This window comes from Bison bison, unplaced genomic scaffold, assembly GCF_000754665.1.
Source record: "Bison bison bison isolate TAMUID 2011002044 unplaced genomic scaffold, Bison_UMD1.0 scf7180017864197, whole genome shotgun sequence".
NCBI classification, from domain to species: domain Eukaryota; kingdom Metazoa; phylum Chordata; class Mammalia; order Artiodactyla; family Bovidae; genus Bison; species Bison bison.
The window spans coordinates 4,322,796-4,348,043 of NW_011494769.1; the positions used below are offsets into that span (position 1 = coordinate 4,322,796).

General features: G+C 38.8%; 1 protein-coding gene across 4 annotated transcripts in view; it reads left to right on the top strand.

Annotated features, from left to right (window-relative positions):
• The window catches only part of LOC104991636 (chromosome unknown open reading frame, human C15orf41), a 234,391-nt gene that overhangs the window by 88,231 nt on the left and 120,912 nt on the right, over positions 1–25,248 (top strand). For all 4 annotated transcript variants that reach the window (XM_010844195.1, XM_010844194.1, XM_010844193.1 and 1 more), the window contains 3 exons: positions 16,433–16,512; positions 16,861–16,910; positions 21,910–21,977. In XM_010844195.1, coding sequence (XP_010842497.1) covers positions 16,433–16,512; positions 16,861–16,910; positions 21,910–21,977 — 198 coding nt within the window. The remainder of the gene's footprint in view (positions 1–16,432; positions 16,513–16,860; positions 16,911–21,909; positions 21,978–25,248) is intronic.

Consider the following 25,248-nt stretch of genomic DNA (forward strand, 5'->3'; position numbering starts at 1 on the left):
CTTTCCATGAATCCTTCCAATCCTGGGTAACGCCTTTAATGACTTAGAATTAACTGCTTTCTAATTATGCACTGCGGCAGACACCATGGTGTGGTATGGGTCTTTGCCAGCACTGGAGATATAAATGAGCAGACTACCAGAGGAAACTACTGGAAAGGCTTCTTGAAGTCATCAACTTGTAAAGCAGAGACTTACCCCTATCTCACTGACCACTACAAACTCGATCATACCAGCTGTAGTATCTCTTTTAAGAATATCCATTTTTTCTCTTTTATGTAACATAAGACCCTTGTGATCTGCTGGATTTTCTAGCTGCCCCATAAGATTTTGGTAGGTCTTTGCTGCCATTAACTTTCTCCCCTGACCTTGAGCTGCAGTCTTCTCTTTACCTGTGACTCAAATCTCAATGTCGCCTGACATGCTGGGCCCCAGTAAGCTTAGAAAAGAGAGCTCATCTTCATTACATGGCCCTGTATTTTCTCTACCTGGAGCACTAAGTGTCTTTGAAACTTTAATTGCTAGTATTTGAATTGGAGGGACATCTAGCAGGTAGGAAACGATCAGTTCTTATAAATATGATGCCTTGATCAGAAACATTTCACATCACCTTTGACTAACATGGGAATAGTGGCAGAGAATAGCCAGGTAACTACAAGCCCAAGTGGCTTGTGCGTTTGTATCCTGGCTCCACCACTAACTAATAATGGGACTTTGGGCAAGTTATTTAAATCTCTAATACCTCAGTTTCTTCATATCTAAGATAAGGATAGCCTCCTTGTGAGTACATACTGAAAATTTGATGAATTAATGCATGTGAAGGGTTTAGACTGGTGCCTGCTACACAATGCTGCTGCTACTACTGCTAAGTCGCTTCAGTCGTGTCCAACTCTGTGCGACCCCATAGACGGCAGCCCACGAGGCTCCCCCGTCCCTGGGATTCTCCAGGCAAGAACCCTGGAGTGAGTTGCCATTTCCTTCTCCAATGCATGAAAGTGAGAAGTGAAAGTGAAGTCGCTCAGTCGTGTCTGACTCTTCTCGACCCGTGGACTACAGCCTACCAGGCTCCTCCATCCATGGGATTTTCCAGGCAAGAGTACTGGAGTGGGGTGCCATCGCCTTCTCCGTCTGGTACACAATAAACACTCAGTAAATGGTGGCTGATATTCCTTTTCAGAAGTGGACACTCTTTATAGGATAGGCTGAGTAACCCCACCTTCCCAAATTTTCAAATGACTTGGTATAAATATTAGACTGGTTTTGTGAAATTTTAGTGTTACCATATCCACATAACACCATATGCACTAATAATAAAGATACTGTATTTACTTGATATTTTAAAATGTCACTTATTTCCAAAGGGAAATTTATAATTCCATCATAAATGATAAATTAGGTTTTCTTGCCATAAATAGATACCTGTTTAAATAGCATGTAACTGTTTGAACAATTCTTTTGTTATAGTAAAGTCACTTCTGTGCCAGTGTTAAGCATTCTTCTCTTTGGAAGATAAGACATTAGATGTTGTCAACATTTATCTAAAGACCTATATGTACAACGCCCTCTTAGTCTGCTTTTTCTGAAAACAGTTTTTTGAAACACCTACTCTTCTAACAAGAAAAGGTCAAATTAAGTCAAGTCCATTTGACTACCTAAGAATTGCTGTAACAATAGGGAATTGGGTTTTGAGTAGTTTATTAATAATTTGGTCAGCAATTTGTTGAGTAGCTATTTGTGTAGAGCAATTTTGAGGTGATAGCTGAGAAATATTTTTGCTTTCAGGCATCTTACCAAGTAATCTGACACAAGCAGTTCCTTAGTTCTCCATGTGAACCATGCATGCTCAAAGATGGTGATATTGCATAACCAGATATCTGGTGTATTCATGACATTAATATCAACAGCCTCAGATATGCAGAATATATATACCTTCCTAATGGCAGAAAGCAAAGAGAATCTAAAGAGCCTCTTGATAAAGGTGAAAGAGGAGGGTGACAAAGCTGGCTTAAAACTCAACATTCAAAAAACGAAGATCACGGCATCTGGTCCTATCACTTCTTGGCAAATAGATAGGGGGAAAATGGAAACAGTGGTAGATTTTATTTTCTTGGGCTCCAAAATCATTGTGGATGGTGACTGCAGCCATGAAATTAAAAGACATTTGCTCCTTGGAAGGAAAGCTATGACAAACCTAGAGAGTGTATTAAAAAGCAGAAACATAACTTTGCCAACAAAGGTCCGTGTAGTCAAAGCTGTGGTTTTTCCAGTAGTCATGTATGGATGTGAGAGATGGACCATAAAGAAGGCTGAGCACCCAAGAATTGATGATTTCAAATTGTGGTGCTGGAGAAGACTCTTGAGAGTCCCTTGGACAGCAAGGAGATTAAACTAGTCAATCCTAAAGGAAGTCAACCCTCAATATTCATTTGGAAGGACTGATGCTGAAGCTCCAATACTTTGGCCACCTGATGCGAGAAGTGGACTCATTGGAAAAGGCCCTGATGCTGGGAAAGACCGAGGGCAAGAGGATTATAGGGGCAACAGAGAATAAGATGGTTGGATGGTATCACCAAATCAACGGACATGAGTCTGAGCAAACTCCGGTGGTGGTGAAGGACAGGGCGGCCTGGCATGCTGCAGTCTATGCAGTTACAAAGAGTCGGAACTGACTTAGTAATTGCACAACAACAACAACAAAATTTCGCTGGGAAGCAGTTAAGAAAAAAGTGTCTAAAAGTGTCCTGAGGGTAGCCATAATGAAACAAACCATAAAGAAATGAAGGAAGATGGAGGTAGACCAAACACAGGGTCATGCTGAAATCTGAAACCTTATGGCTTCAGAACCACTTGTGATCACAGGATGAGCCTAATAGTGCATATAAAAGCCTTTGGATATATAAGGATAAGATTGAGAAAGTATGATGCCTTTTTTCTTGTGCGGTACTAAATATTATCTTTTCCTTCACATTTTTTTAAAGATGTCATGGTTTCAAGTCTTAGCTTCTTGATTACTCTTATGTCAATAGGTGACAAAGTAATATTTAAAGTGACAAAGTGAAGTCGCTCAGTCATGCCCAACTCTTTGTGACCCCATGAACTGTAGCCTACCAGGCTTCTCCATCCATGGGGTTTTCCAGGCAAGAATACTGGAGTGGGTTGCCATTTCCTTCTCCAGGGGATCTTCCCCACCCAGGGATCGAATCCAGGTCTCCTGCATTGCAGGCAGATGCTTTACCCTCTGAGCCACCAGGGAAGCCATTTATTTAATCAAGTGCAAAATGATCAGTAGACAATGAGTTCACTCTACTCCACAATATGAGGGAGAGGAGAACAAGTAGATTGGAAGAATTAATGAAAAACTTTACTGGAGGAGGTGAGAATTGAACTGAACTTTGAGGTTTTGGCAAGGGAAAGATTCAAAAGAATGTCCAGATTTGGAGGATAGAGTCTGTGGTACAATTAAGTATGTTCTTGGCATTAACCATGTGCTGAATAAATTTCTGTTGAATGTTTGTTTGTTGAATAAGAGTTGATGGTGTGTACTGGCTGTAGAGCTATAAGTTGCCTGAGACAAGAATCCGATCAGTGTGAATATTCATGCTTTGAAGACTTCTTCCTTTCGTCCTTACATAATACTTTTTTGATGACTCTGGTTCAAGTTATTTCTTACATGATTATGTGCTAGTTAGAGGGCAGAATTATAATTTGTCCCTATAGGATTCCCTAATGTTGAAAGATATTTCTTATTCAGGTTGTTGAATGAGATCAGACTGCTTTAGAGATCATTCCTGTGCTGCAGGAAAGCTTAGCAAGCTGCCTGGAATTCTCAAGAGACATACTTCCAACTGCAAGAGAAAGTAGGCTCCTATACACCACGGGCAATGTTGAGATTGTCCAGAAAAGACACTGGCAAACCAACTCCATGGATATATAACTTGGAACCTTCATAAGCTTGATATCCAAAGACCTTAAGCATTTGAGGAAGTGATCCAATTCTAACTGGTATTTTAGGCTTTGCTGTTCTGGAGCTCCACCTCTGGAGCAGTCATGTGGCGAGGCGGAACTCTTGGTGTGCTTGAGAGCAGCCATCTTCCCCATCCAGCTTTTCAACTGAAGGGATTGTTTTGTTTGTTTGTTTGTTTTTCAGTGGAGGAAGAACCAGATTCTAACACCACCATGCCGTCTGCACATCAATTTTCTTTCCAAATGACCAGTCTCATCTTTATCCCTGTAGCATCCCTCCCTCACTTCATCTTGTTTTCTCTCCTGATTGCTACTATCCAGTGTATAGTCAGCCCCATGCTGGCTCACCTGTTGTGCTTAAATCCATTGATGACACTGGATTAGAGGTCTCAGCTATATAGGGTCTTGTCTTTGTTTTATCCAGGTGTAACCTGAGCAGATGGCACCCTTTGCAGTGGGCAGGACTTCCAGTGACCTTAAGAGTGTAGATGATTCATCTGCTTATTTGCCTTGGTTCCTTTCCGCAGTAGCTGGCCACTTATTTGAGCTTACACTAAGGAAAGGAGTAGTTCTAAACTTGGGTGTGAGTGTTAGTGATTTGGGTAAAATCTCTGCTTGCTAGATTGCTGGTGCTTGAAATGCCCTAAGTTGGGCATGGGGGTAGGTTGGGGGTGGAAGTGTGGAATCTGTTTCTTCTGTGATTATAGGGATTTCCATCAGGTTCTTTCCAGAGAACATGTTTGATTCTGGGTGGAACAGCCTGAATCCCACAAAGGGGTGGATCAGGGCAGGGAATAAGAAGAGGAAATCTGGCCTTGCCCCAGTTTGCGTGTAGAATAGACTCACTTCTGCTGTCTCTCCAAGGCTGTGGCAACATGTGCCTGGTAAAAGCAGGCTCCTGACTTAACACACACCTCATGAAGTCTTTCTGTTTTTAACCCTCTGGACCATAGAAAGTAACAAATAATGACGATGTGAGGTTGGGAGGTAGAAAGCAGACCATGGTGTGATCTAATACCAACTAAGGCAACAGCCTAACAACTCTAACAGCTCAAGTCTCAAATTGCACGTTAGTGTTTTTTGTGTGTTATTTCATCATCACAATAACCCTGCAAAGTAAGCACCAGTGTTACACTCTTATACCAACGAGGGATCTGAAGGTCACAGACATTAATTAACTTGTCAAGATGCCACAGCTAGCAGGTAGAAGAGCCAAACCAAATCTGATCCTAGACTCAGTGCATAACCACCGTTCCATGTGGTCTTTCCATTTGCAGGTATTATACTGCATCGCTTTGCAAGTTTACCTTTCCTTCAGAAGGCATGTTTTCCCTCTTGTGAGGAAGATGTAAATAAAAATTATGATCTTCTCGTATAACATCTGAGGCTAGATTCTAAGAAGCCATAAACTTCTGCCTAGTTCCTTGGGATGCTTACACTTGGAACCTACCTATCAATTCTAGGGGAAATTCAGGCAGACCTTAGATAGACCCAAATGGGGAAAAACCAAAGCCCCTCTCCCACAGTTATGGCTGATATCACAGCAAGCACAGATCTGCCAGAGCTGTGAGTCATCATGAAAGCAAATTGTCCAGCACCCAAATGATCTACTCCACTTAACACCACCTAAGGAGAAGCTGTCTCATCAAGTCTAGCCCAAATTGCCAAATAATGAGCAAGTAAGGAAATTGGTATTTAAGAGCCCCCCCCCCACACACACACACACAAATACTACCACACACCGCCACATGCACCAAAAAAAAAAATGCAAGTCTAAGAAGCCAAACTGATTCTCAACCCCCCAGAAACAAGTTGTCCTGTTTCCCAAGCTTGTTGATTACTGCAGTGCTTTGGTCTATGACACGGTAGCAGGCTTTGGAGCGATCAGGGTAACAATTTATTTTCTAGCCGCCAATGACCATTCTCTCAGTCCCCTGCCTGGCTCAGACACCATGCAAAAGAGAGGACTTCACGAGTGATTTTGGTGGTTCCACTCTCCAGCCTACTCAACGTATTTGCCACCTGCCCTTCTTGCAATTGTTTGGGGCTGCAACTTTATGGGAGGACTTTATTTAAATATATATACTTATATAATTTTAACTCCAGAAAAATAACAAACAAGCTTTCTTTTAAACTTCCTATTGGAGGGTTTCCAAAAACTTCAGGAGCATAACAAAATAATTTTTGGTTGTTGGGCTGTGTTGCCATGACAAAGAAATGATAGACCAAAAAAACAACAACAAAGAAATCAAAAAGTGGAGAGAGAATGTGTATTTGGAGTGGTGAACAGGAGCTCATGCCATGTAAGTCCATAAGAATTGTTAGCTTTAGATATAGTCATAAAAGGCCAGGGGCTGGGATTTTTAAACCCCACACCCCCCCATCGGGAAAGATGTGCAGCCAGGAGCTGGAATTGAGCTTCAACATATAACCCAAACCATTTAAAAAAAAAAAAAAAAGACTGGGAAACTCCACTTGCCTGGAGAAAATGTCAGGGAGACTTGCTTACTGCCTATGGACTTGGGTTGTAGAGTATTAGGAGGGGAGAGTGAAATTAGAAATAGGTCAGCCATTTGTGGGTATAGGTTCAGATTTGCACTCTTATTTACTGTAGGAAGTCTGAGCTAAGAAATTAACAATAAAACCAGTCTCTGCAAAAGTAAACATGAAACTACTTTGTCATGGTTATTTCCACAGCGCAGGTCAAACAATTCTTTCTGAAAATAAGCTCACAGTAAAAATTTACAAAGCAAGTGAGGAAACCACTGTCAAAGGGAAGATAGGTAAATAGGTAGGCAGGTCAATAGGTAGGTAGAGAAATGGTATACTATGGACTAGAGATGAGAAAATGAAGACACTATAAATTTAATCTATATGATGACATTTGAAAGCTACAAAATTAATATATGAGCTGATTGAATAAGTAAAAAGAAAGACCATGACTGGATAAACAAAAGACAATAGTATGAAAACACATTGAAAAAACAAAAATAATTTAGAAATGAAATCATTGTCACTGAAATTAAAAGCTCATTTGGTGAGTCAACTGTTGAATTACATACAAGAAATCAAAATTGGAAGATTAGATTAGAACAAAAGTTAGTGGATTCTAGGATGGATCTGAAGAAATCAACTTCAGTATAACACAAGAGATGAAGAGATGGAAAATATAAACACTTTATAGGGGTAGGAGACAGGAGATAAGACCTTCTAAAAGATGTCTAATGTAAGCTTTCCAAAAAAATTGGAGACCAAAGCTAAGATGACTCATTTTTTTCAATCTAGTTAAATGTGTTCATCCTTAGGCTCATGAAAAATAGCTAATTCCAAGCAGGCTAACTAAAAAGAGCCGTATCCAGGTACACAGTGATGAAACTATTGAATAACAAAGGAAATTCTAATAGCAACCAGAAATAAAAGACAAATTACCTATATAGGGATTACTATTAGACTGACAGTAGAATTCTTTCTTCAGAGAAGGCAATGGCACCCCACTCCAGTATTCTTGCCTGGAAAATCCCATGGGAGGAGGAGCCTGGTAGGCTGCAGACCATGGGGTCGTGAAGTCAGACACGACTGAGCGACTTCACTTTCACTTTTCCCTTTCATGCATTGGAGAAGGAAATGGCAACCCACTCCAGTGTTCTTGCCTGGAGAATCCCAGGGACAGCGGAGCCTGGTGGGCTGCCGTCTATGGGGTCGCACAGAGTCGGACACAACTGAATCAACTTAGCAGCAGCAGCAGAATTCTTTTTTAAATTCTATATATTTTTTTATTAGTGGAAAGTTGCTTTACAATTTTGTGTTGATTTCTGCTGTTCAACAGCATGGATCAGTTATAATTATATCCCTTCCCTCCTGAGCCTTCCTCCCCTCCCCGCCATCCCACTCCTCTAGTCATCACAGAGTGCTAGGTTGGGCTGTTTGTTATTTAGGAACTTCCCACTATCTTTTTTAACACATGACAGTATATATACACAGACACACACACATGTATATACATACACACACATATATATCTGTGCTGCCTTCTTAATTCTTCCCAGCCTCATCTTCCCCCACTGTGTCTACAAGTCCATTCTCTACTATGTTCATCAGTACTGTTTTTTTTTTCTTTAATAGAAAATTATTTAATTAGCATACATGTGTTCCCCATCCTGAACCCTCCTCCCTCCTCCCTCCCCACACCATCCCTCTGGGTCGTCCCAGTGCACCAGCCCCAAGCATCCAGCATCGTGCATCGAACCTGGACTGGCATCTCGTTTCATACATGACGTTTCACATGTTTCAATGCCATTCTCCCAAATCTTCCCACCCTCTCCCTCTCCCACAGAGTCCATAAGATTGTTCTATACATCAGTGTCTCTTTTGCTGTCTCGTATACAGGGTTATCGTTACCATCTTTCTAAATTCCATATATATGCGTTAGTATACTGTATTGGTGTTTTTCCTTCTGGCTTACTTCACTCTGTATAATAGGCTCCAGTTTCATCCACCTCATTTTTTTAGATTCCATGAAGTGAAAGTGAAAGTCGCTCAGTCGTGTCCGACTCTTTGCAACCCCACAGACTGTACAGTCCATGGAATTCTCTAGGCCAGAATACTGGAGTGGGTAGCCTATTCCTTCTGCAGGGGATCTTCCTGACCCAGAAATCAAACCGGTGTCTCCTGCATTGCAGGCAGATTCTTTACCAACTGACCTATCAGGGTCTAGATTCCATGTATATGCATTAATATACAATACTTGTTTTTTCTCTTTCTGACTTAATTCACTCTGTATAAGAGATTCTAGATTCATCCACTTCACTACAACTGACTCAAATTTGTTCCTTTTATGGCTGAGTAATATTCTGTTTTATAAATGTACTATAATTTCAGCTATTCATCTGACAATAGAGTTCTCATCAGTAATAGATGTCAAGAGACAATGGAATTATATCTTCAAAGAGCTGATTCTTAGCATGTGATTCTGTACCCAGCTATATTATCATTCAAGACTGAGAACTCAGTGAAGATAGTTTCAGATAAGGCAGAACCAAAGATCTTGCTACTCAGTGATCCTAGCTGAAAGCCCTCATAAATGAGGTGCTTTAGTAACAATATCCAATTTTGAATATTGAATCTAAAATTGGAATGTGGCATTCAAGAAGCAGCACTGAAAGAGGAAATTGACAAACATGTTGATAAATTTAAATAAACATTGAATGTTTAAAAATACTTTTAAAAGTAGAAAGAGACTATGTAAGTGAAGATTCTCCAGAGAAACAGAACCAAGTGTGTGTGTGTGTAGAGAGACAGAGCGTGAGAGGGAGACGTCAGCGGGGAGAGAGAGAGATTATAAGAAATTGGTTCACATGATAATAGAGGCTAATAAATCCCAAGATCTATAGTTAGTCAGCAAGCTAAAGACACAGGACAGCCAGTGGCCTAGTGCTGGTCCAAAGACCTGCAGACTTGAGACTCAGGAGGGGCCAGTATTTTAGGTCTAGTTCAAAGCAAGGAGAATGCCGATGTCCCAAATCAAAGGCAGTCAGACAGAAAGAATTCTCTTCTACTCATCCTTTTTCTCAGGGAAGGCAATGGCACCCCGCTCCAGTACTCTTGCCTGGAAAATCCCATGGACAGAGAAGCCTGGTAGGCTGCAGTCCATGGGGTCGCTAAGAGTCGGACACGACTGAGTGACTTCACTTTCACTTTTCACTTTCATGCATTGGAGGAGGAAATGGCCACCCACTCCAGTGTTCTTCCCTGGAGAATCCCAGGGACAGGGGAGCCTGGTGGGCTGCCGTCTATGGGGTCACACAGAGTCAGACACGACTGAAGTGACTTAGCAGCAGCAGCATGGAAGCTGATGAAGAAGGGAGACTTTCTGGTTGGAATGAGTGCATTCTAAGTTCCTTACACTAAGAATTACCAAGGAGGTATGATTAGATTAGAAAAAATGTTGAGAGAACTACTAAACAAGTAGATACAAACTATATTATTGGACTTCCCTGATGGTCCAGTAGTTAAGAATCTGCCTGCCAATGCTGGGGACTCAGATTCAGTCCCTGGTCCAGGAGGATCCCACATGCTGCAGAACAACTAATCTCATGCACTCCAATTACTGAAGTCTGTGCTTCTAGAGCCAGTGCTCCTCAACAAGAGAAGCCACTGCAATGAGAAGCCTGCCCACCACAAGAAGAGGAGCCCCTGCTCACTGCAAGTATGGAAATGAAGACTCAGGACAGCCAAAAACAAACAAAAATTTAAAAAACCATATTATTGATATTTTTCAGTGAATAAAGACAGAGAGAGGGCATAAAGAAAACGTAATCAATTTAGAGGTAGTAGATGGGTAAGGGGAAGAAAATGGTTACCAGAGCATGGAGAGTAAGAGGGTAGGGTAAGTCCAGATGTCTCAGTTACAGGTAGATTAAACTCAATCTTGAAAAAGGAGAGATTTCCAAATTTGATTTTAGGAAATCTGGCTAAATGCTATTAATAAGAGTCAGACCTAAGACGTAATGATACAATGCAGTTTAAATAAATGAAATACCAGATGTATTAGATAGATACTATTCAAAAGAAAAGTGGTGCAGCAGTATCACCATTAGGTAATTTTATGTTTAACACACACACACATGCACGCGTGTGTGTGCGCGCGCACACACACACACACACACACACAAGATTAAGAAGGTCATGACGATGCCAAAAGACAAAATTTCGTTCTTAGAACAATGAGTTTGTACACCCAACAATATAGCCTCTTAATATAAAAAGCAAACACTGACCGAATTATATGGAGAAGCTGACAAATTGACAGTAGAAGTAGAATAGTACATATGTAGTTTGGAAAATATTAGTAAAAATATAGAAGATTTGAATAATACAATTAAAAACCTTGCTATACTAGACATACCTGAACCCTGTACCTCTAAAATAGGAACTACAGTGATTTTTGAAACATTCATAAAAATCGGGTCACATACAAGAGCACAAAGAAAGTCAAGCATATATTTCCAAATTAAAATAATTTGGGGGTTGCCACAATCTAATCAAATGGAATATTAAAAATGAAATGTTTTAAAATAATGTATTAATCAAAGATTTAAGTCATAATAGGAACTACAAAATATTTGTAAGTGACAACAGAACTTGTGACATGTAGCTAAAAGAGAATTTAGAGGAAAAAATTGTAGCCTTAAAAAGTGTGTTAAAGCCTGAAATTTTATTTAATACACATAGTAAAGTATTAATAAATATAGAAGACTCAAAGAAGAAAGCAGGAAATAATGATCACAAAAGAATAAATTAAATGAATTTTGAAGAAGTGGAGGAGTAGAAAAAAACTGAAATTTGTTTTCTTGAAAATACTAATAAAACAAAGCAATTTCTAGCAAATTGATCAACTTAAAAGTTTACACAAATTAGTATTGGGCTATCTTAGTATTAATTGCCAGTCTAGAAGTTAATTTAGAAAGATGGATTCTCCAGGCCAGAACACTGGAGTGGGTTGCTATGCCCTCCTCCAGGGGATCTTTCCAACCCAAGGATCAAACCCAGGTCTCTTAATGTCTCCCGCATGCTCAGGTGGTCTCTTTACCATTAGCACCACCTGGGAAGCCCAGAAAGGTGGGACATAGATGCTTATTATATTAGGATCCTGGCCTCTTTGTGTTCAAATATTCCACAATATGGAGAAGGAAATGACAACTCACTCCAGCATTCTTGCCTGGGAAATCCCATGAACAGAAGAGCCTGATGGGCTACAGTCCATGGGGTCACAAAGAGTCAGACACAATTAACTCGACTTAGCGCACACACGTGCACGTCATAGTCCAGGCATTGCCTGTCGCCCCTGTGCTCTGTATAGTGTGCTTAAACAGGTCCCAGTCCTCTCCTCTCCTAGTGCATCTTGCTGCAAGTGACTCATGCATTCTTGATTTGAACAGGCTTGATACTTGAAATCCCAGCAGTTGAAGCAGTGGCAGGGTTAAACTGTGAAATCAACAGAATGAATGCCTTTAGGAGTGGTTGGAGAGAACAAGACTCCTATCCACAGATGGTCAAAATAGATGGACGCACAATGGATGAAGGTCATGGCTGGCCTAGGGACAGTTTCCATGAAAGGCGTGGGCTTCCTTGAGGCCTCATACTCCCAGCCACCCCAGGATTATCCAGTTGCTTTTCCTTATCTGGTTGATGTTATTATTCCTTCCTTTGGCATTTCCTGGGCTTCCCTAGTGGCTCAACTGGTAAAGAATCCACCTGCAATGCGAGAGACCTGGGTTCAATCCCTGGGTTGGGAAGATCTCCTGGAGAAGGGAAAGGCTACCCACTCCAGTATTCTGGCCTGGAGAATTCCATGAACTGTATAGTCCATGGGGGTGCAAAGAGTCGGACACGCCTGAGTGACTCTCACTTCACTCACTGGGCGTGTCCTAAGCTTCAGAGTTTGTGTGTAAATGTATGCTTGCACTCTGGCTTGATCTGGGAGGTAGACCTACTCATGTCTGAGTGCAAATACGCAGACATGGAGTACAGACATGTCCTGCATCTGGAGCCTTGGCCTGGAGGTCCTGTGTGTTAGCACTTTATCTCCTGCTCTGAGAAACGGCCAGTTGCAAGACAAGAAAAGAGATTTTCTTGAGTTTTAAATGAATGTGGACTCAATATATATAGTTTTTACTATTCAATTTCAAATCACTGACTTCCCTTTGCAAGCTTCCTTTGATTTGAATAGTGTTCTATTCAATATATTCAAACTATTTTTTTAAGTTTATTGGCTATGATTCTTGCTTCTGATAAGCACACGGTTCTATAATGTATATTGTAAGGAAAACTATGATGTCATCAGTTTCTTTTTCCTGTAAGATTTCCCTTTCTTCCCTCATAAAACAAATGACCTAATTTTTTTTTTCTGTCCTAGGGTATTGTCCCTCTTCTTTTAAAAAGGACCATTATGATTTTAGCAATGAGTTTGCATATAGTTTGATATGAGGTCAGTAATTTTCCCTAGGATAGGGAAATAGCATATTTTTAGGTATGCTGTCTGGTCATTTAGTAATCTTCTTCTCACATGGGTATGAGGGTTAGCAGTGTAACAACCTAGCAATGACCAGGAACATGTGGAGAAGGTTCTTTTGTTTCCATGAGATACTGATAGCATCAGAGGTACTGCAGAGGAGTGTCTGCCATTACTATCGATGTGTGATTGAGTAGCAGATCAGAGTGAGTGCAGTCCTTCAGAGAAGGTGACCAGTATGTGAGTGATTGCTTTGGTCCCCTCCTACTGTCCTGGCCTTCGAATTAAGTTGGAGAAACAGAGTGAGTTTACAATGGCTCAGTGGGTAAAGAATCTGCCTGCCAATTCGGGAGACACGGGTTTGGTCCCTGGGTCAGGGAGATCCCCTGGAGAAGAAAATGGCAACACACTCCAATATTCGTTCCTGTAGAATCCTATGGACAAAAGAGCTGGTGGGCTACAGTCCATTGGGTCACAGAGAGACCGGACTGAGCATGTGAGAGCAATGTAAGATAGTTCGCTGCTTTGTATTCCCAGTTTTTGTTCCACTAAACCATGGTAATTTCTTTCTGAAATAATTAAGTCTAACTTAAGAAAAGCAGTGCTGAAGAATGTTCAAACTAGCACACAATTGCACTCATCTCATACACTAGCAAAGTAATGCTCAAAATTCTCCAAGCCAGGTTTCAACAGTATGTAAACCATCAACTTCCAGATGTTCATGCTGGATTTAGAAAAGGCAGAGGAATCAGAGATCAAATTGCCAACATCTGTTGTATCATTGAAAAAGCAAGAAAGTTCCAGAAAAACATCTACTTCTGCTAACTGTGTGGATCACAACAAACTGTGGAAGATTCTTAAAGAGATGGTAATACCAGACCACCTGACCTGCCTCCTGAGAAATCTGTGTGCAGGTCAAGAAGCATCAGTTAGAACTGGACATGGAACAATAGACTAGTTCCAAATAGCAAAAGGAGTATGTCAAGGCTGTATATTGTCACCCTGCTTATTTAACTTATACGCAGAGTACATCAGGCAAAATGCAGGCTGGATGAAGCACAAGCTGGAGTCAAGATTGCTGGGAGAAATATCAACAACCTCAGGTGTGCAGATGACACCACCTTTATAGAAGAAAGTGAAGAAGAACTAAAGAGCCTCTTGATGAAAGTGAAAAAGGAGAGTGAAAAAGTTGGCTTAAAACTCAACATTCAGAAAACTAACATCATGACATCTGGTTCCATCACTTCATGGCAAATAGATGGGGAAACAGTGGATACAGTGACAGACTTTATTTTTTTGGATTCCAAAATAACTGCAAATGGTGACTGCAGCCATGAAATTAAAAGAGGCTTACTCCTTGGAAGGAAAGTTATGACCAACCTAGACAGCTTATTAAAAAGCAGAGACATAACTTTGCCAACAAAGGTCCGACTAGTCAAAGCTATGGTTTATCCAGTAGTCATGTATGGATGTGAGAGTTGGACTATAAAGAAACCTGAGCTCTGAAGGATTGATGCTTTTGAACTGTGGTGTTGGAGAAGACTCTTGAGACTCCCTTGGACAGCAAGCAGAACCAACCAGTCCATCCTAAAGGAGATCAGTCCTGAGTGTTCATTGGAAGGACTGCTGCTGAAGCTGAAACTCCAATACTTTGGCCACCTGATGTGAAAACTGACTTATTTGAAAAGACCCTGATGCTGGGAAAGAGTGAAGGCAGGATGAGAAGGGGATGACAGACGATGAGATGGTTGGATGGCATCACTGACTCGATGGACATGAGTTTGGGTATGTTCCGGGAGTTGGTGACGGACAGGCAAGCCTGGCATGCTGCAGTCCATGAGGTCACAGAGTCAGACACAACTGAGTGACTGAACTGAACTTAAGCTTACTCAAAGTCAATGCGTAAGGCTGATTTTTTTCTTGATATTACTTACTATTGCTTTAACAAAATTACTAAAACCGTAGTGTTGTCACTGTTTCCTCTAGAGACTCATATGAGAACCCTTAAAGGTAGTCAGGTCAGATAACATTATCACATTCTACAGATGAAAACCCTGAATTTGAGAGGCTCAATAACTTGCCAGGTTGCAGAGCTGGATAGTATTCCTTCAGTGATGACGATCTTTTTGAGACTCCAAATATGCCTCCCCGCTTGCAGTGCAAACATTTTACAAATAGCAACTAACTACATAGCATTGTTATACACATGCAGTTAGGTAACTAAGAATAGGAAATAATTAAAATAATTGTGCTTCATTTTTTTTCCTTGTGCACTCATTTCCTTGTGCAGCGTGCTTAAGTGAGAAAGATGTAATTTCCCTATTTCTTTCCACAGAATTTCCTAACATTTATCATGTCTGTCAGTGTTCTTATGGTACTGAACTTGATAAGGAACAAATCATTCAAAAAAAAAAAAAAGGATGAAAAACTATCTCAGAACCTGAATGATGATGTAGCTCTGTGGCATGTTTTTATTCTCTTAACTAGATAATTATCCAGTATATTTTTTAGTTTGTGCTTGTATGGATCAGACCCTATAAGCTATTTTGCTAATTGTTTGGGAATGATTCCACCGGAGGACTTGAAAGAATTGATTCTTAGGCAATACCTGACTTAGCTTCAGTCTAGAGACTTGCCTTCCCCCCATGCTGAGGAAGAGGAGTTCTGGCCACTGGGTTCTGCATGCCTCCAGTAAGCAGTGAAGTCAGGATCTCCTGCCTTGCTTTTCAAAAGGTGTGATCTGATATACCACACTTTGTAAGATGCCTCCTATAGCCCCTTCCACTGCATTCCCCCGGGATAAGGTCAGCTTAATTTGCAATTGGGTATGATGAGACATACTTTGGGACAAAAATTTGTATATAATTGTACAATTGTGTGTGTATATATGTATTTTTTCTCTTATTTAAGATTTGTTCAATTGTGTCAGTTTTACCTACTTTCCTTACCTGTGAAATGGACATAACATTTCATGGCAGTTGAGAATTATTTTAGAAAGATTTAGATTCAGAGATGCTTTCTTGGCTGAAGGTAGTTTTTATTGACGTCACTGAAGTCTTTGCATCTGACCTGCCTTCACTAAACTCTCCAGCTACATATGCTTGGTTATAACATACTTACCTGCAGAAGGAAAATATTTTCTTTTCTGATTGTTTTTTTTCCCCCCAAGTGGGCTTTTCCAAAGCTAATTTATCTGCAAAGAGACATATGCTTTAGGTCTGTACTTGTGAATTTACCTTGGAAACATTAGGTCATCTTCAAATCTGTCAATGTGGCTTACAAACTTGGCAAAATGTTTTAATTAAAAGCTTCTCTGAGATTTGAAAAAAAAGGGAAAAAATGATTAGTATCAGTAGTGTTTTCATTTTCATGGTTGGTGTATTTATAGGTATATGTCACTTTTCATGTTGTATTAAAAGTATGTTGACTGTCTGCTAACAGTTCATCTCTTTTCTTCTGCAGCCTCCAAGTCTGTTATAAATAGTATGCTGCGGGACCCTTCTCAGATTCCAGATGGAGTTCTAGCAAATCAGGTCTATCAGGTATTAATCACAGCTGTCTATTTTCAGTGGCAATGCTGTTATCTGCCTAGCAGAGTAAAGGATTTTAAACCTCATTTAATTACTGTCATCATAAACTATCACTGAGGTCAGGGTGCACCATAAATGGCAATGCAATATTTGTGAGAAGAGCATTTCACTTTTTAATAGCTTGCTTTTATAGTGAATAAAAAGCATGCAATTTTTGTTTTCTGTGATTAAATCTGAACAGTCTTTTGATAGCTTTTTTTAAAAAAAATTTTTTAAGAAAAGTAATTACTGCTTTTAGGATATTGTCTGACAGTTTTTGTAGTCGCTCCATCCCAGACCCTTCCTCTTATTTGTCTGCAGTGCATCGTGAATGACTGCTGTTATGGACCACTGGTGGACTGCATCAAACAGTATCCTTTCCCATAAAATTTTAGGTGCACAATTGACGAGCTTAGACTCAGTGGAGGAGATGTGGCTAGCTTTAACCTGACATAAAGTTCTGCTTCACAAAACACATTTCATACTCTTCTATTTTATATTCAATCAACTGGAGGGTCACTGCAGACCATTCTTTTCTACAGCTTAAAAAAAATCAGATAGGCATTGGGAAGATGTCAGTTCAGCAGTCGCGTGTTCTCATGCTTATTTCAACCTGCCTGGTTTTCAATGAGTTTAAAGATAGAGTCACGAGGCAGGTAGCACACTGTCTTGGAATGTATCTAAGCAGTTCAGTGAACATTTTTTCAAATATGAATAAATTTCTATTTGAAATGAACCAAATTTAGTTGAGAATAAATTTTGAGCCTGTAGTTAAGGGATGATGTGATTAAACTGCCACCAGAGACCATCAGGTTTTAAAGGGCAGTAGATTCTTACTGCTTAGATGTTGATTATATTCTGAGCTGTCGCTTGGGTCCCTAATAAACATTTTTAGAGAAAACCAAGCTAATTTTTCCCTCTGGACTGAGTTTAAAGCTAGGAGAACAGATGTCCAGTCATTTTTCATTAAAGACATTGAAATTACTAAAGAGTTAATGCTTGCTTCATCAAACAGGATTTGTGTGTGTGTGTGTGTGTACATGCACACGTGTTTCAGTTGTTTCCGACTCTTTGTGGCCCTGTGAACTGCAGCCTGCCAGGCTCCTCTGTCCGTGGGATTTTCTAGGCAAGAATACTGAAGTGGATTGCCATTTCCTGCTCTATGTTGGAATCTTCCCAACCCAGGGATTGAACCTGCATCACTTGTGTCTCCTGCATCGGCAGGTGGATTCTTTACCACTAGCACCGCCTGGGAAGCCCAAATAGGAGTTGAGTGGACAGTAACTACTTTGTGAAGTAGGACCCTGTTAATCAATACATTTAGTAGTATTGTGGCAACACTAAGAATTTTTATAATCTTTGGCTAAAACATTCTATGTAAAGAGTAAATAATTAGTCATTTTTAATGGAAATGATATCTACCTGAGTCCATGAGTCTTATATTTTTTAATAATACAACATGCCCTTCCTGGGTTTTATTAGCACAGATGGCACTGTGACCAGTTATGACTCAGTGGTTACCAATCAGGAGGCTTTTTTTAAGAAGCTTTGCTAGTCGTGTGTGTGTGTGTGTGTGTGTGTGTGTGTGTGTGTGTTTGTATTCCACCTTGTTTCATGAAGGCTTAGAGTTAGTGAAATTATTGTAAAAGAAAAAAAATGATTCATTTTCTTTTTTTCATGAAATTAACCTTTGAAAAATAAATCTTTCAACAGAGCCCACTTTTAAGAATACTCAGTATCTATATTATAGCCCTTTGTATTTTATTCTCCTAATATGTTCTCAGTCTAACTTAATAAAATCACAGCATTGTTGTAAGTCCAACCTTTTATTAGACCAAAGTAAAACTATGCTTCCATTTTCAGTGTAAAATTAACGATAGTGTTAGAAATTGTTGGAATGCCAACCCCCACGTAGCCACAGTGATAAAGTTTAGCACATCCACAAAACAACTAACACCATCTTAGAGTATCTGGGGTGGAATTACATGTTAATTTTAAAGCACATAAAATAGTTAAAAATCAATTTAAAGTTAAGGTTTTAAAAGCATAATGTCTTTTGAAGGATTGCATATTGATTTTAAATATAACTATCTAATTATGTATGCATGGACTAAAGTATGAAGTCAACTGCTTTGTAAATGCCAGGAGGCTGTTTTTCAGTAATAGTTGAGATGCTTACGGGAAACTAGATTGCTGTATTGCTGGTGAAGAAAATGGCCTGTGAGGTTATTTACAAGTTTTGCCCCATGGTCACTGCCATACATCAATAATAGGTATTATTATAGAGAAAGTCTAAGTGTTTCTGCTTATGAAGCATTATAAATTCGGTCTGGATTTTTTTCCTTATATTTTTGCCATCATCCACTTTCCTTTTTTGGTTGTGCTACTGCCAGTAGAATTTAATGTAGTACCTGATTTCAATTGATAAAGATAATGATATACGTCTATAAATTGTATTCACTGGCTAGATTATAATTTCACAGCTCCATTATGCCTTCGCTTGTAAAATTACTGTTTTTATAAACTTTATATTCTAGATTTTGTATTTTATACATGTTTATATCAAACAAAACATAATCAACATGTATATATATCTTTGCAAAGTTTCAAATTAGTGATTGCTTTTACCATGCAGAATAAAACAGGCTGGGGAGTTTATAGAGCATTGATTTTATCTTTGCATTGAGATAGTGGCAGTTTAATGTAACGTAAATACACTTGCTTAGCTGTTTTCAAGGCTGATCAACAGGAATTATTTTATTTCACACTGAATAAAAATGATTGGATTTTCATATGAGTGCAAATGCTATTTGTATGTTGCTCTGATAATTTGGTAATGTTTACATTGCTTACTCTTGGCAAATTACATCATTTTGTTAGAAAGAAAGCACACGTTTAATAAACAAAATAGGTGCAGAACCTTTTACTCCATTATGAAAATGTTACATGTAGGCATTTGTGTAAGGAGAGTAAAGTAAATTGGTGATTTATTAATAAGACACCAAAATAGCACCCTAGATCTCAAAGAGTATTTAATTGTCATTGCTTTCTTTTTCTTTTGGTGTCTACTGTAGTTTTTCCTATATAACCATGTCCACCTACATGTTATTTTCCTGCCACAAGTTATATTCACAGACACAAAAGGTGTGAGAAACCAGCCACCTCAACTTTGCAAAGTGTGACTTCAGGACACAGCTGTTAGACAAAGACCTGAACTGTGGAATAAGGAAAGATAATGATACAGGAAGCTTGACGTGCTCTGGTTTTCACTCCTGTACCATCAGTTTCATGATTCAACATTTTAGATGTAAATAATTCACAGCAATAAAAGTGAGAGCACATTTATGTGGACTGGAAGTAAATTATTTAGTTCTGAAACATGGGATGCCCGTAGTAATGAGAGACCATTGAGAGAGATTCATCAGATGTCTTCAGTGGACTCTATGAATGTGTGAAATTTTATGATTTAAACATTTGTTTTCAGTGAGAAGTAAGCACAGTTCTGTGCATGGGGAGGAGGGACAACAGAAAGAAAAAGACAGTGATGAAGACTTGGGACTTGTTTTGATGATGTATATGAGTGGTCCCACCTCTTGAATTCTAAGATTTGAATAATTTCCACTTGTATGTATTGATAAATGACAGGATGATTGTCTAAGAATTTTACAGGTAATTTTTAAGCTTTATTTGATTTAAGTTGGATTCTTGTAGTGCATGATCAGGACTAAAGAATCCCTGTTAAGCCAAGGAGTGATAAGACCAGATTGACATTAGTGAGATGGAGAATTAAAGAATTACAGGCACACCTCATTTTATTGTGCTTCACTTTATTGTGCTTTGCAGATATTATGTTTTTTTACAAATTGAAAGTTTGTGGCAACCCTGCCTTGAGTCGGCACCATTTTCCGAATAGCATTTGCTCACTTTATGTCTCTATGTCACTTTTTAGTAATTCTTACAGTATTTTAATGTTTTTCATTATTATAGTATTTGCTGTGATGATCTGTGGTATTATAATTACAAAAAGATAAGGACTTGCTGAAGGCTCAGGTGATGGTAGCAATTTTTTAGCAATAAAGTATTTTTTAATTAGGGTATATGTATTTTTTAGATATAATGCTGTTGAACACTTAATAGGCTATAGTGTAATAGTAACTTTTATATGCACTGAGAAACCAAAAAATTCATGTAACTTGCCTTATTGCAATATTTGTTTTATTCTGGAACTGAACCCATGGTATCTCCAAAGTCTGCCTGTATTACCAAACACCTTTGACAAAATTATAGTATGAGAATAGGATAAAACTCCTTTTCACACTTGGTACACACCGGTGGGCTGCCATCTGTGGGGTTGCACAGAGTCAGACACGACTGAAGCGACTTAGCAGCAGCAGCAGCATTAGCTAATAGCAATTATTTTTATGTAATTATTTTTAATATTTTTAAGTAGCTCTACAGAGGTCATAGATATAGGCTTTGCAGAGATTTTGTTCTGATTCTCTGCTCTGCCACACATTGACCACATGATCTTATATAAATTCCTTTTTAAGCCTTGGTTTCCTCATCTATAATATAAGGATAATAATAACTGTGAGGATGAAAAACATATGTAAATACACTGAAAATAACATACTTGATATACTGCCTGCCTCATAATAGCACTCAAAAAATTTATATGAGCATATGTATATATTTATGTACATAATATAATGGTGAAAACTTGCACACACAAGAGGAAGACTTGAAACAGCCTCTGAACTGATGCACTAACCCACAGCCATTTACTGGGATGTCTTTCCTCCAGAGTACATATACTTCTCAACAAGTCAGTTGTTTGGTTCCCCAAGTCACAGAAGATCACCAATCATAGACTAGAAGTGAAGTGTTGTTGTTCAGTCACCCAGTTGTGTCTGACTCTGCAGCCCCGTGGACTGCAGCACACCAAGCCTCCCTGTCCCTCACCATCTCCCTGACTTTGCCCAAGTTCATGTTGATTGCGTCAGTGATGCCATCCAACCATCTCATCCGCTGACACCCTCTTCTCCTCCTGCCCTCAATCTTTCCCAGCATCAGGACTGGGAAAATAAGAGCTGCTAAATGCTGGCTTTGTGACAAGCATGAACTCACAGAAGATTTATGGGACTTTGTAAGACTAGAAATTCTTAGGGCAAAAGCTGGTTGGTATTCTCTACTGCACTTAGTGCTTAATAAATGGTCCTAAATTGAATTGAGGGGTTTTTAGCATAGCATAAAGGATGTTTATAATTACCTCTACTTTCCATTTCATCTCAAAGTATAGCCCTGGTATTAGCAATTTTTTCTGGTGGTATAATTCTACCAATGTTACGCTCCTTAACTAAGACTTCCCAGTGCCATTGGTCATGAGCATGAAGTCCTGCTGAGGGACTTGCTTCTGGAGAAAAACCTATCCTTCCTAGGTAAGTATTGCTTATGTCTTCTCCAGCATATATCTCCGTGAGTGCTTAAATATATATTTTTAAAAATCTTCCACTTGGCAGTTATTATGTACTAAAGGAAAAGCAAATGATGACCGATGCTGTGCATGTTATCTTTTATTGATTTAGAACTGAGCAGGAACTCAGTTACCTAATCCCTTGTATATACAGCACATGCACAGGCTTACAATTAATATTTTATAGCATAAGTGGCTGAAAAAATACTTTAATATCTGTTGCAGTATTACTTTTGGTGTCATGAGATATTAACCATAATCTAGGCCTTATGAGAGAAGGAAACAAAAGAAATATTGTCCATAAAATGCTTTATATATTGAAAAGAATTGTTAGAAAAATTCATGTTAGGTATTTTTGTCTCATGTATGGAATTGCTTAGTACTTTCACTTGAAAATGAAATATTGAGCTTTTATTATTTTTATGCCAAAAGTGAATTGTCATCATATGAGTATGATTTTTTAAAATCTCGCAGGTACGTATGTGTTTGTCTGCCAACATGGAATCTTATTACAGATTGTTATTTCTTTCAACATCTCTTAGGCATTAAAAATTAAGCCTCAAAAGGCATACATGTGATAACTGATCATAGCAACCATAAAGCACTCTACCAGGAATTAAATCCTCTTCTTCATTTTAAATGTGGTAATTTTTCAAGGTTCTATACAGATTGTATTATTGTACACATCTATTTTAAATTAAGAGTTTGCATGGCGTATTTTTTTAGGTTAAAAAAATTAAGCGATATTGGATTACATAATTTTTGATCCAAAATGAACAAGACTTAGCCAAGGGAAGTCAAATGATCTTATGTCAAATTGGGAAAGGATGTTGAAAACAGTCCTGTAAGAAATCTGTTTTAAGTCTTAGTATTCAGTATTTTTATTAATGACCTGAAGATTTGAGTTGAATGTGTTGTAAATGGTTGATAATTTTAAGAGGGGGTATACCATAAATATTCTCCAGTAAGAGTTGAAGACACCTGATAAATTAGGAAAGTGGCCTCAGATTACTAAATTAAATTTTGATATGTAAAAGCAACAAGTTTTTTTTTTTTTTTTGTATAAGAACAACAACTGAAATATTCAGTGTATGGAGAAGAGTGAATTAGATAGAAATTACCTTTTAAAATCTAATGAAAAATCTGGTGTATAATGCCTTCAGAACCAATTGGAATGAATGTCCTGTGTTGCATCATGGGGTACTTTGTAGACTATGAAGTTCCAGTAATATTATAAAGTATCTGATCATATTGAGCACTCAGTGGCCAGTAACGTGTGGCCAAGTGTGTTGTTTGAAGCCAGCAACTGAGCAGTCATATTTTCAAGACCACTCAGTGTAACTCTCTTGGCACCATCTGCTTAAGGGTAGTCAAGCCCTTGGCACCGCTTCTTTGCTTAATCTAGTTTTTTTCTGCTTCCTTCCTAAAGACTGGAAGACCCAAACAGGGAGGAAGAGCAAAGGGCCCACCCTTGGCTTAAACTTAGTCCCAGGTGCTTGACTCCCTTGATTCTAGGAACTGAAGGCGCTAGAGTGCGTTGGCCACCGCTGACAAAGGCAGTGCAGGCACAGCAGGGAGTCACTGCGCTTTGCTAACAGGTTCAGAAAGGGGATTTAAAATGGAACAGGCTCATCTGTTCCTCTGCACTCTAGGATCTAACAGTAATTCTTTTAGTGAAGCATACCAAAGATGATCCTTAACTCGTATTTAGCTCTCTTTATGTAACCTCAGTCCTGTTTTGAAGCATTTCCTCATTAGTATTCAGAGAAATTGTTATTCTCTGCATTTTAAGCATTTTAATGTTGTACTGAATTAATACATGTTTATTTATGGTTAAAACCTGAAAACCCAAAGCCTCTTATGGAGTATCATTATGGGTTTGTTCTTTTACCTTGTAAATACTCCCTTCACAATGAATAATCAGATCTAGATTACTGTACCAGGTAAATTTAGATAAATCATCAAAAACATAGGTATGGAAATAGATTACTAATCTCATTTTATATTTTCTTGTTTTCTTGTGTACGCCTTGAATTTTGTTGCAGAGACATTGCAGGCATGTTTGTTTTACTTTGATTTTTTTTTAAATAATTGAAAGTAAAATCAATCAGTCCCTCTGTGTCTCTTTCTTTCTCCCTTTCTCTTTCCTTCCCTCCTTCCCTCAAATCTGGACTACTTTCAAAAGACAAGGATTCTTATCATTTATATATTACCCCTTCTTAAGAATTATGACCTCCTGAAATTTTTTATCTTATTTAAAATTTTCCACCTATTGTGCTCTATATGTCATTTTATAAAATACGTATTTTATCTGACATCTCTAAAACCGAGAGTTCAGATAGAAGAGAAAAATAAAAATAAATTGCTTTTATCATAACCCTAATAATTTTCTTAAATTTTCTTTATTCATAACCACGTACTGAACAGTTGCCATGGCACAGGATTTGTTGTTCAGTTGCTAAGTCGTGTCTGACTTTGTGACCCCAAGGACTGCAGCATGCCAGGCTTCCCTGTCCTTCACCATCTCCAGGAGCTTGCTTAAATTCATGTCCACTGAGTCAGTGATGCTATCCAACCATCTTATCCTCTGCTGCCCCTTTCTCCTTTTGCCTTCAGTCTTTCCCAGCATCAAGGTCTTTTTCAATAAATCAGCTCTTATAATCAGGTACACAGGATTTAACCAGGCACTATATTGGAAAGGAAAAATTGTCTCCTTTTCGTTGAAGGTTTAGGTGTACTTATGGATTTATCCTATCTTGTACATTTATCCATTTCCTATTTCTCAAAATTACATTGTACTAAGAAGAGTCAACGTTGAATAAATGACTTTAGGTCCTCCAACTAGAAAATGTATTTTATTTGTGTATTTATTCCAACAATCAGTTACCAAATCATGTACTATTTTAAGCCCTAGATATAAGTCAAATGAAGGCCCTGCTTTTGTAGCTGTGGTCAAGTTACAAACAAATTGCAAGCAAATGAATACAGGTAATTTCTAGCAGTTTCCTCAGAGATCTCATAATTCTTTTATTCATTGTTCAGTCATTCTTTTCAGTTACCTTTTGCCAAGTATGTTCTCTGCATGCCAGGAAAGTGAAGTGAAAAACCGTGAAAGTGTTAGTCGTGTCTGACTCTTTGTGACCCTAAGGACTGTAGCCCACCAGGCTCCTCTGTCCATGGAATTCTCCAGGCAAGAATACTGGAATGGGTAACCATCCCCTTCTCCAGGGTATCTT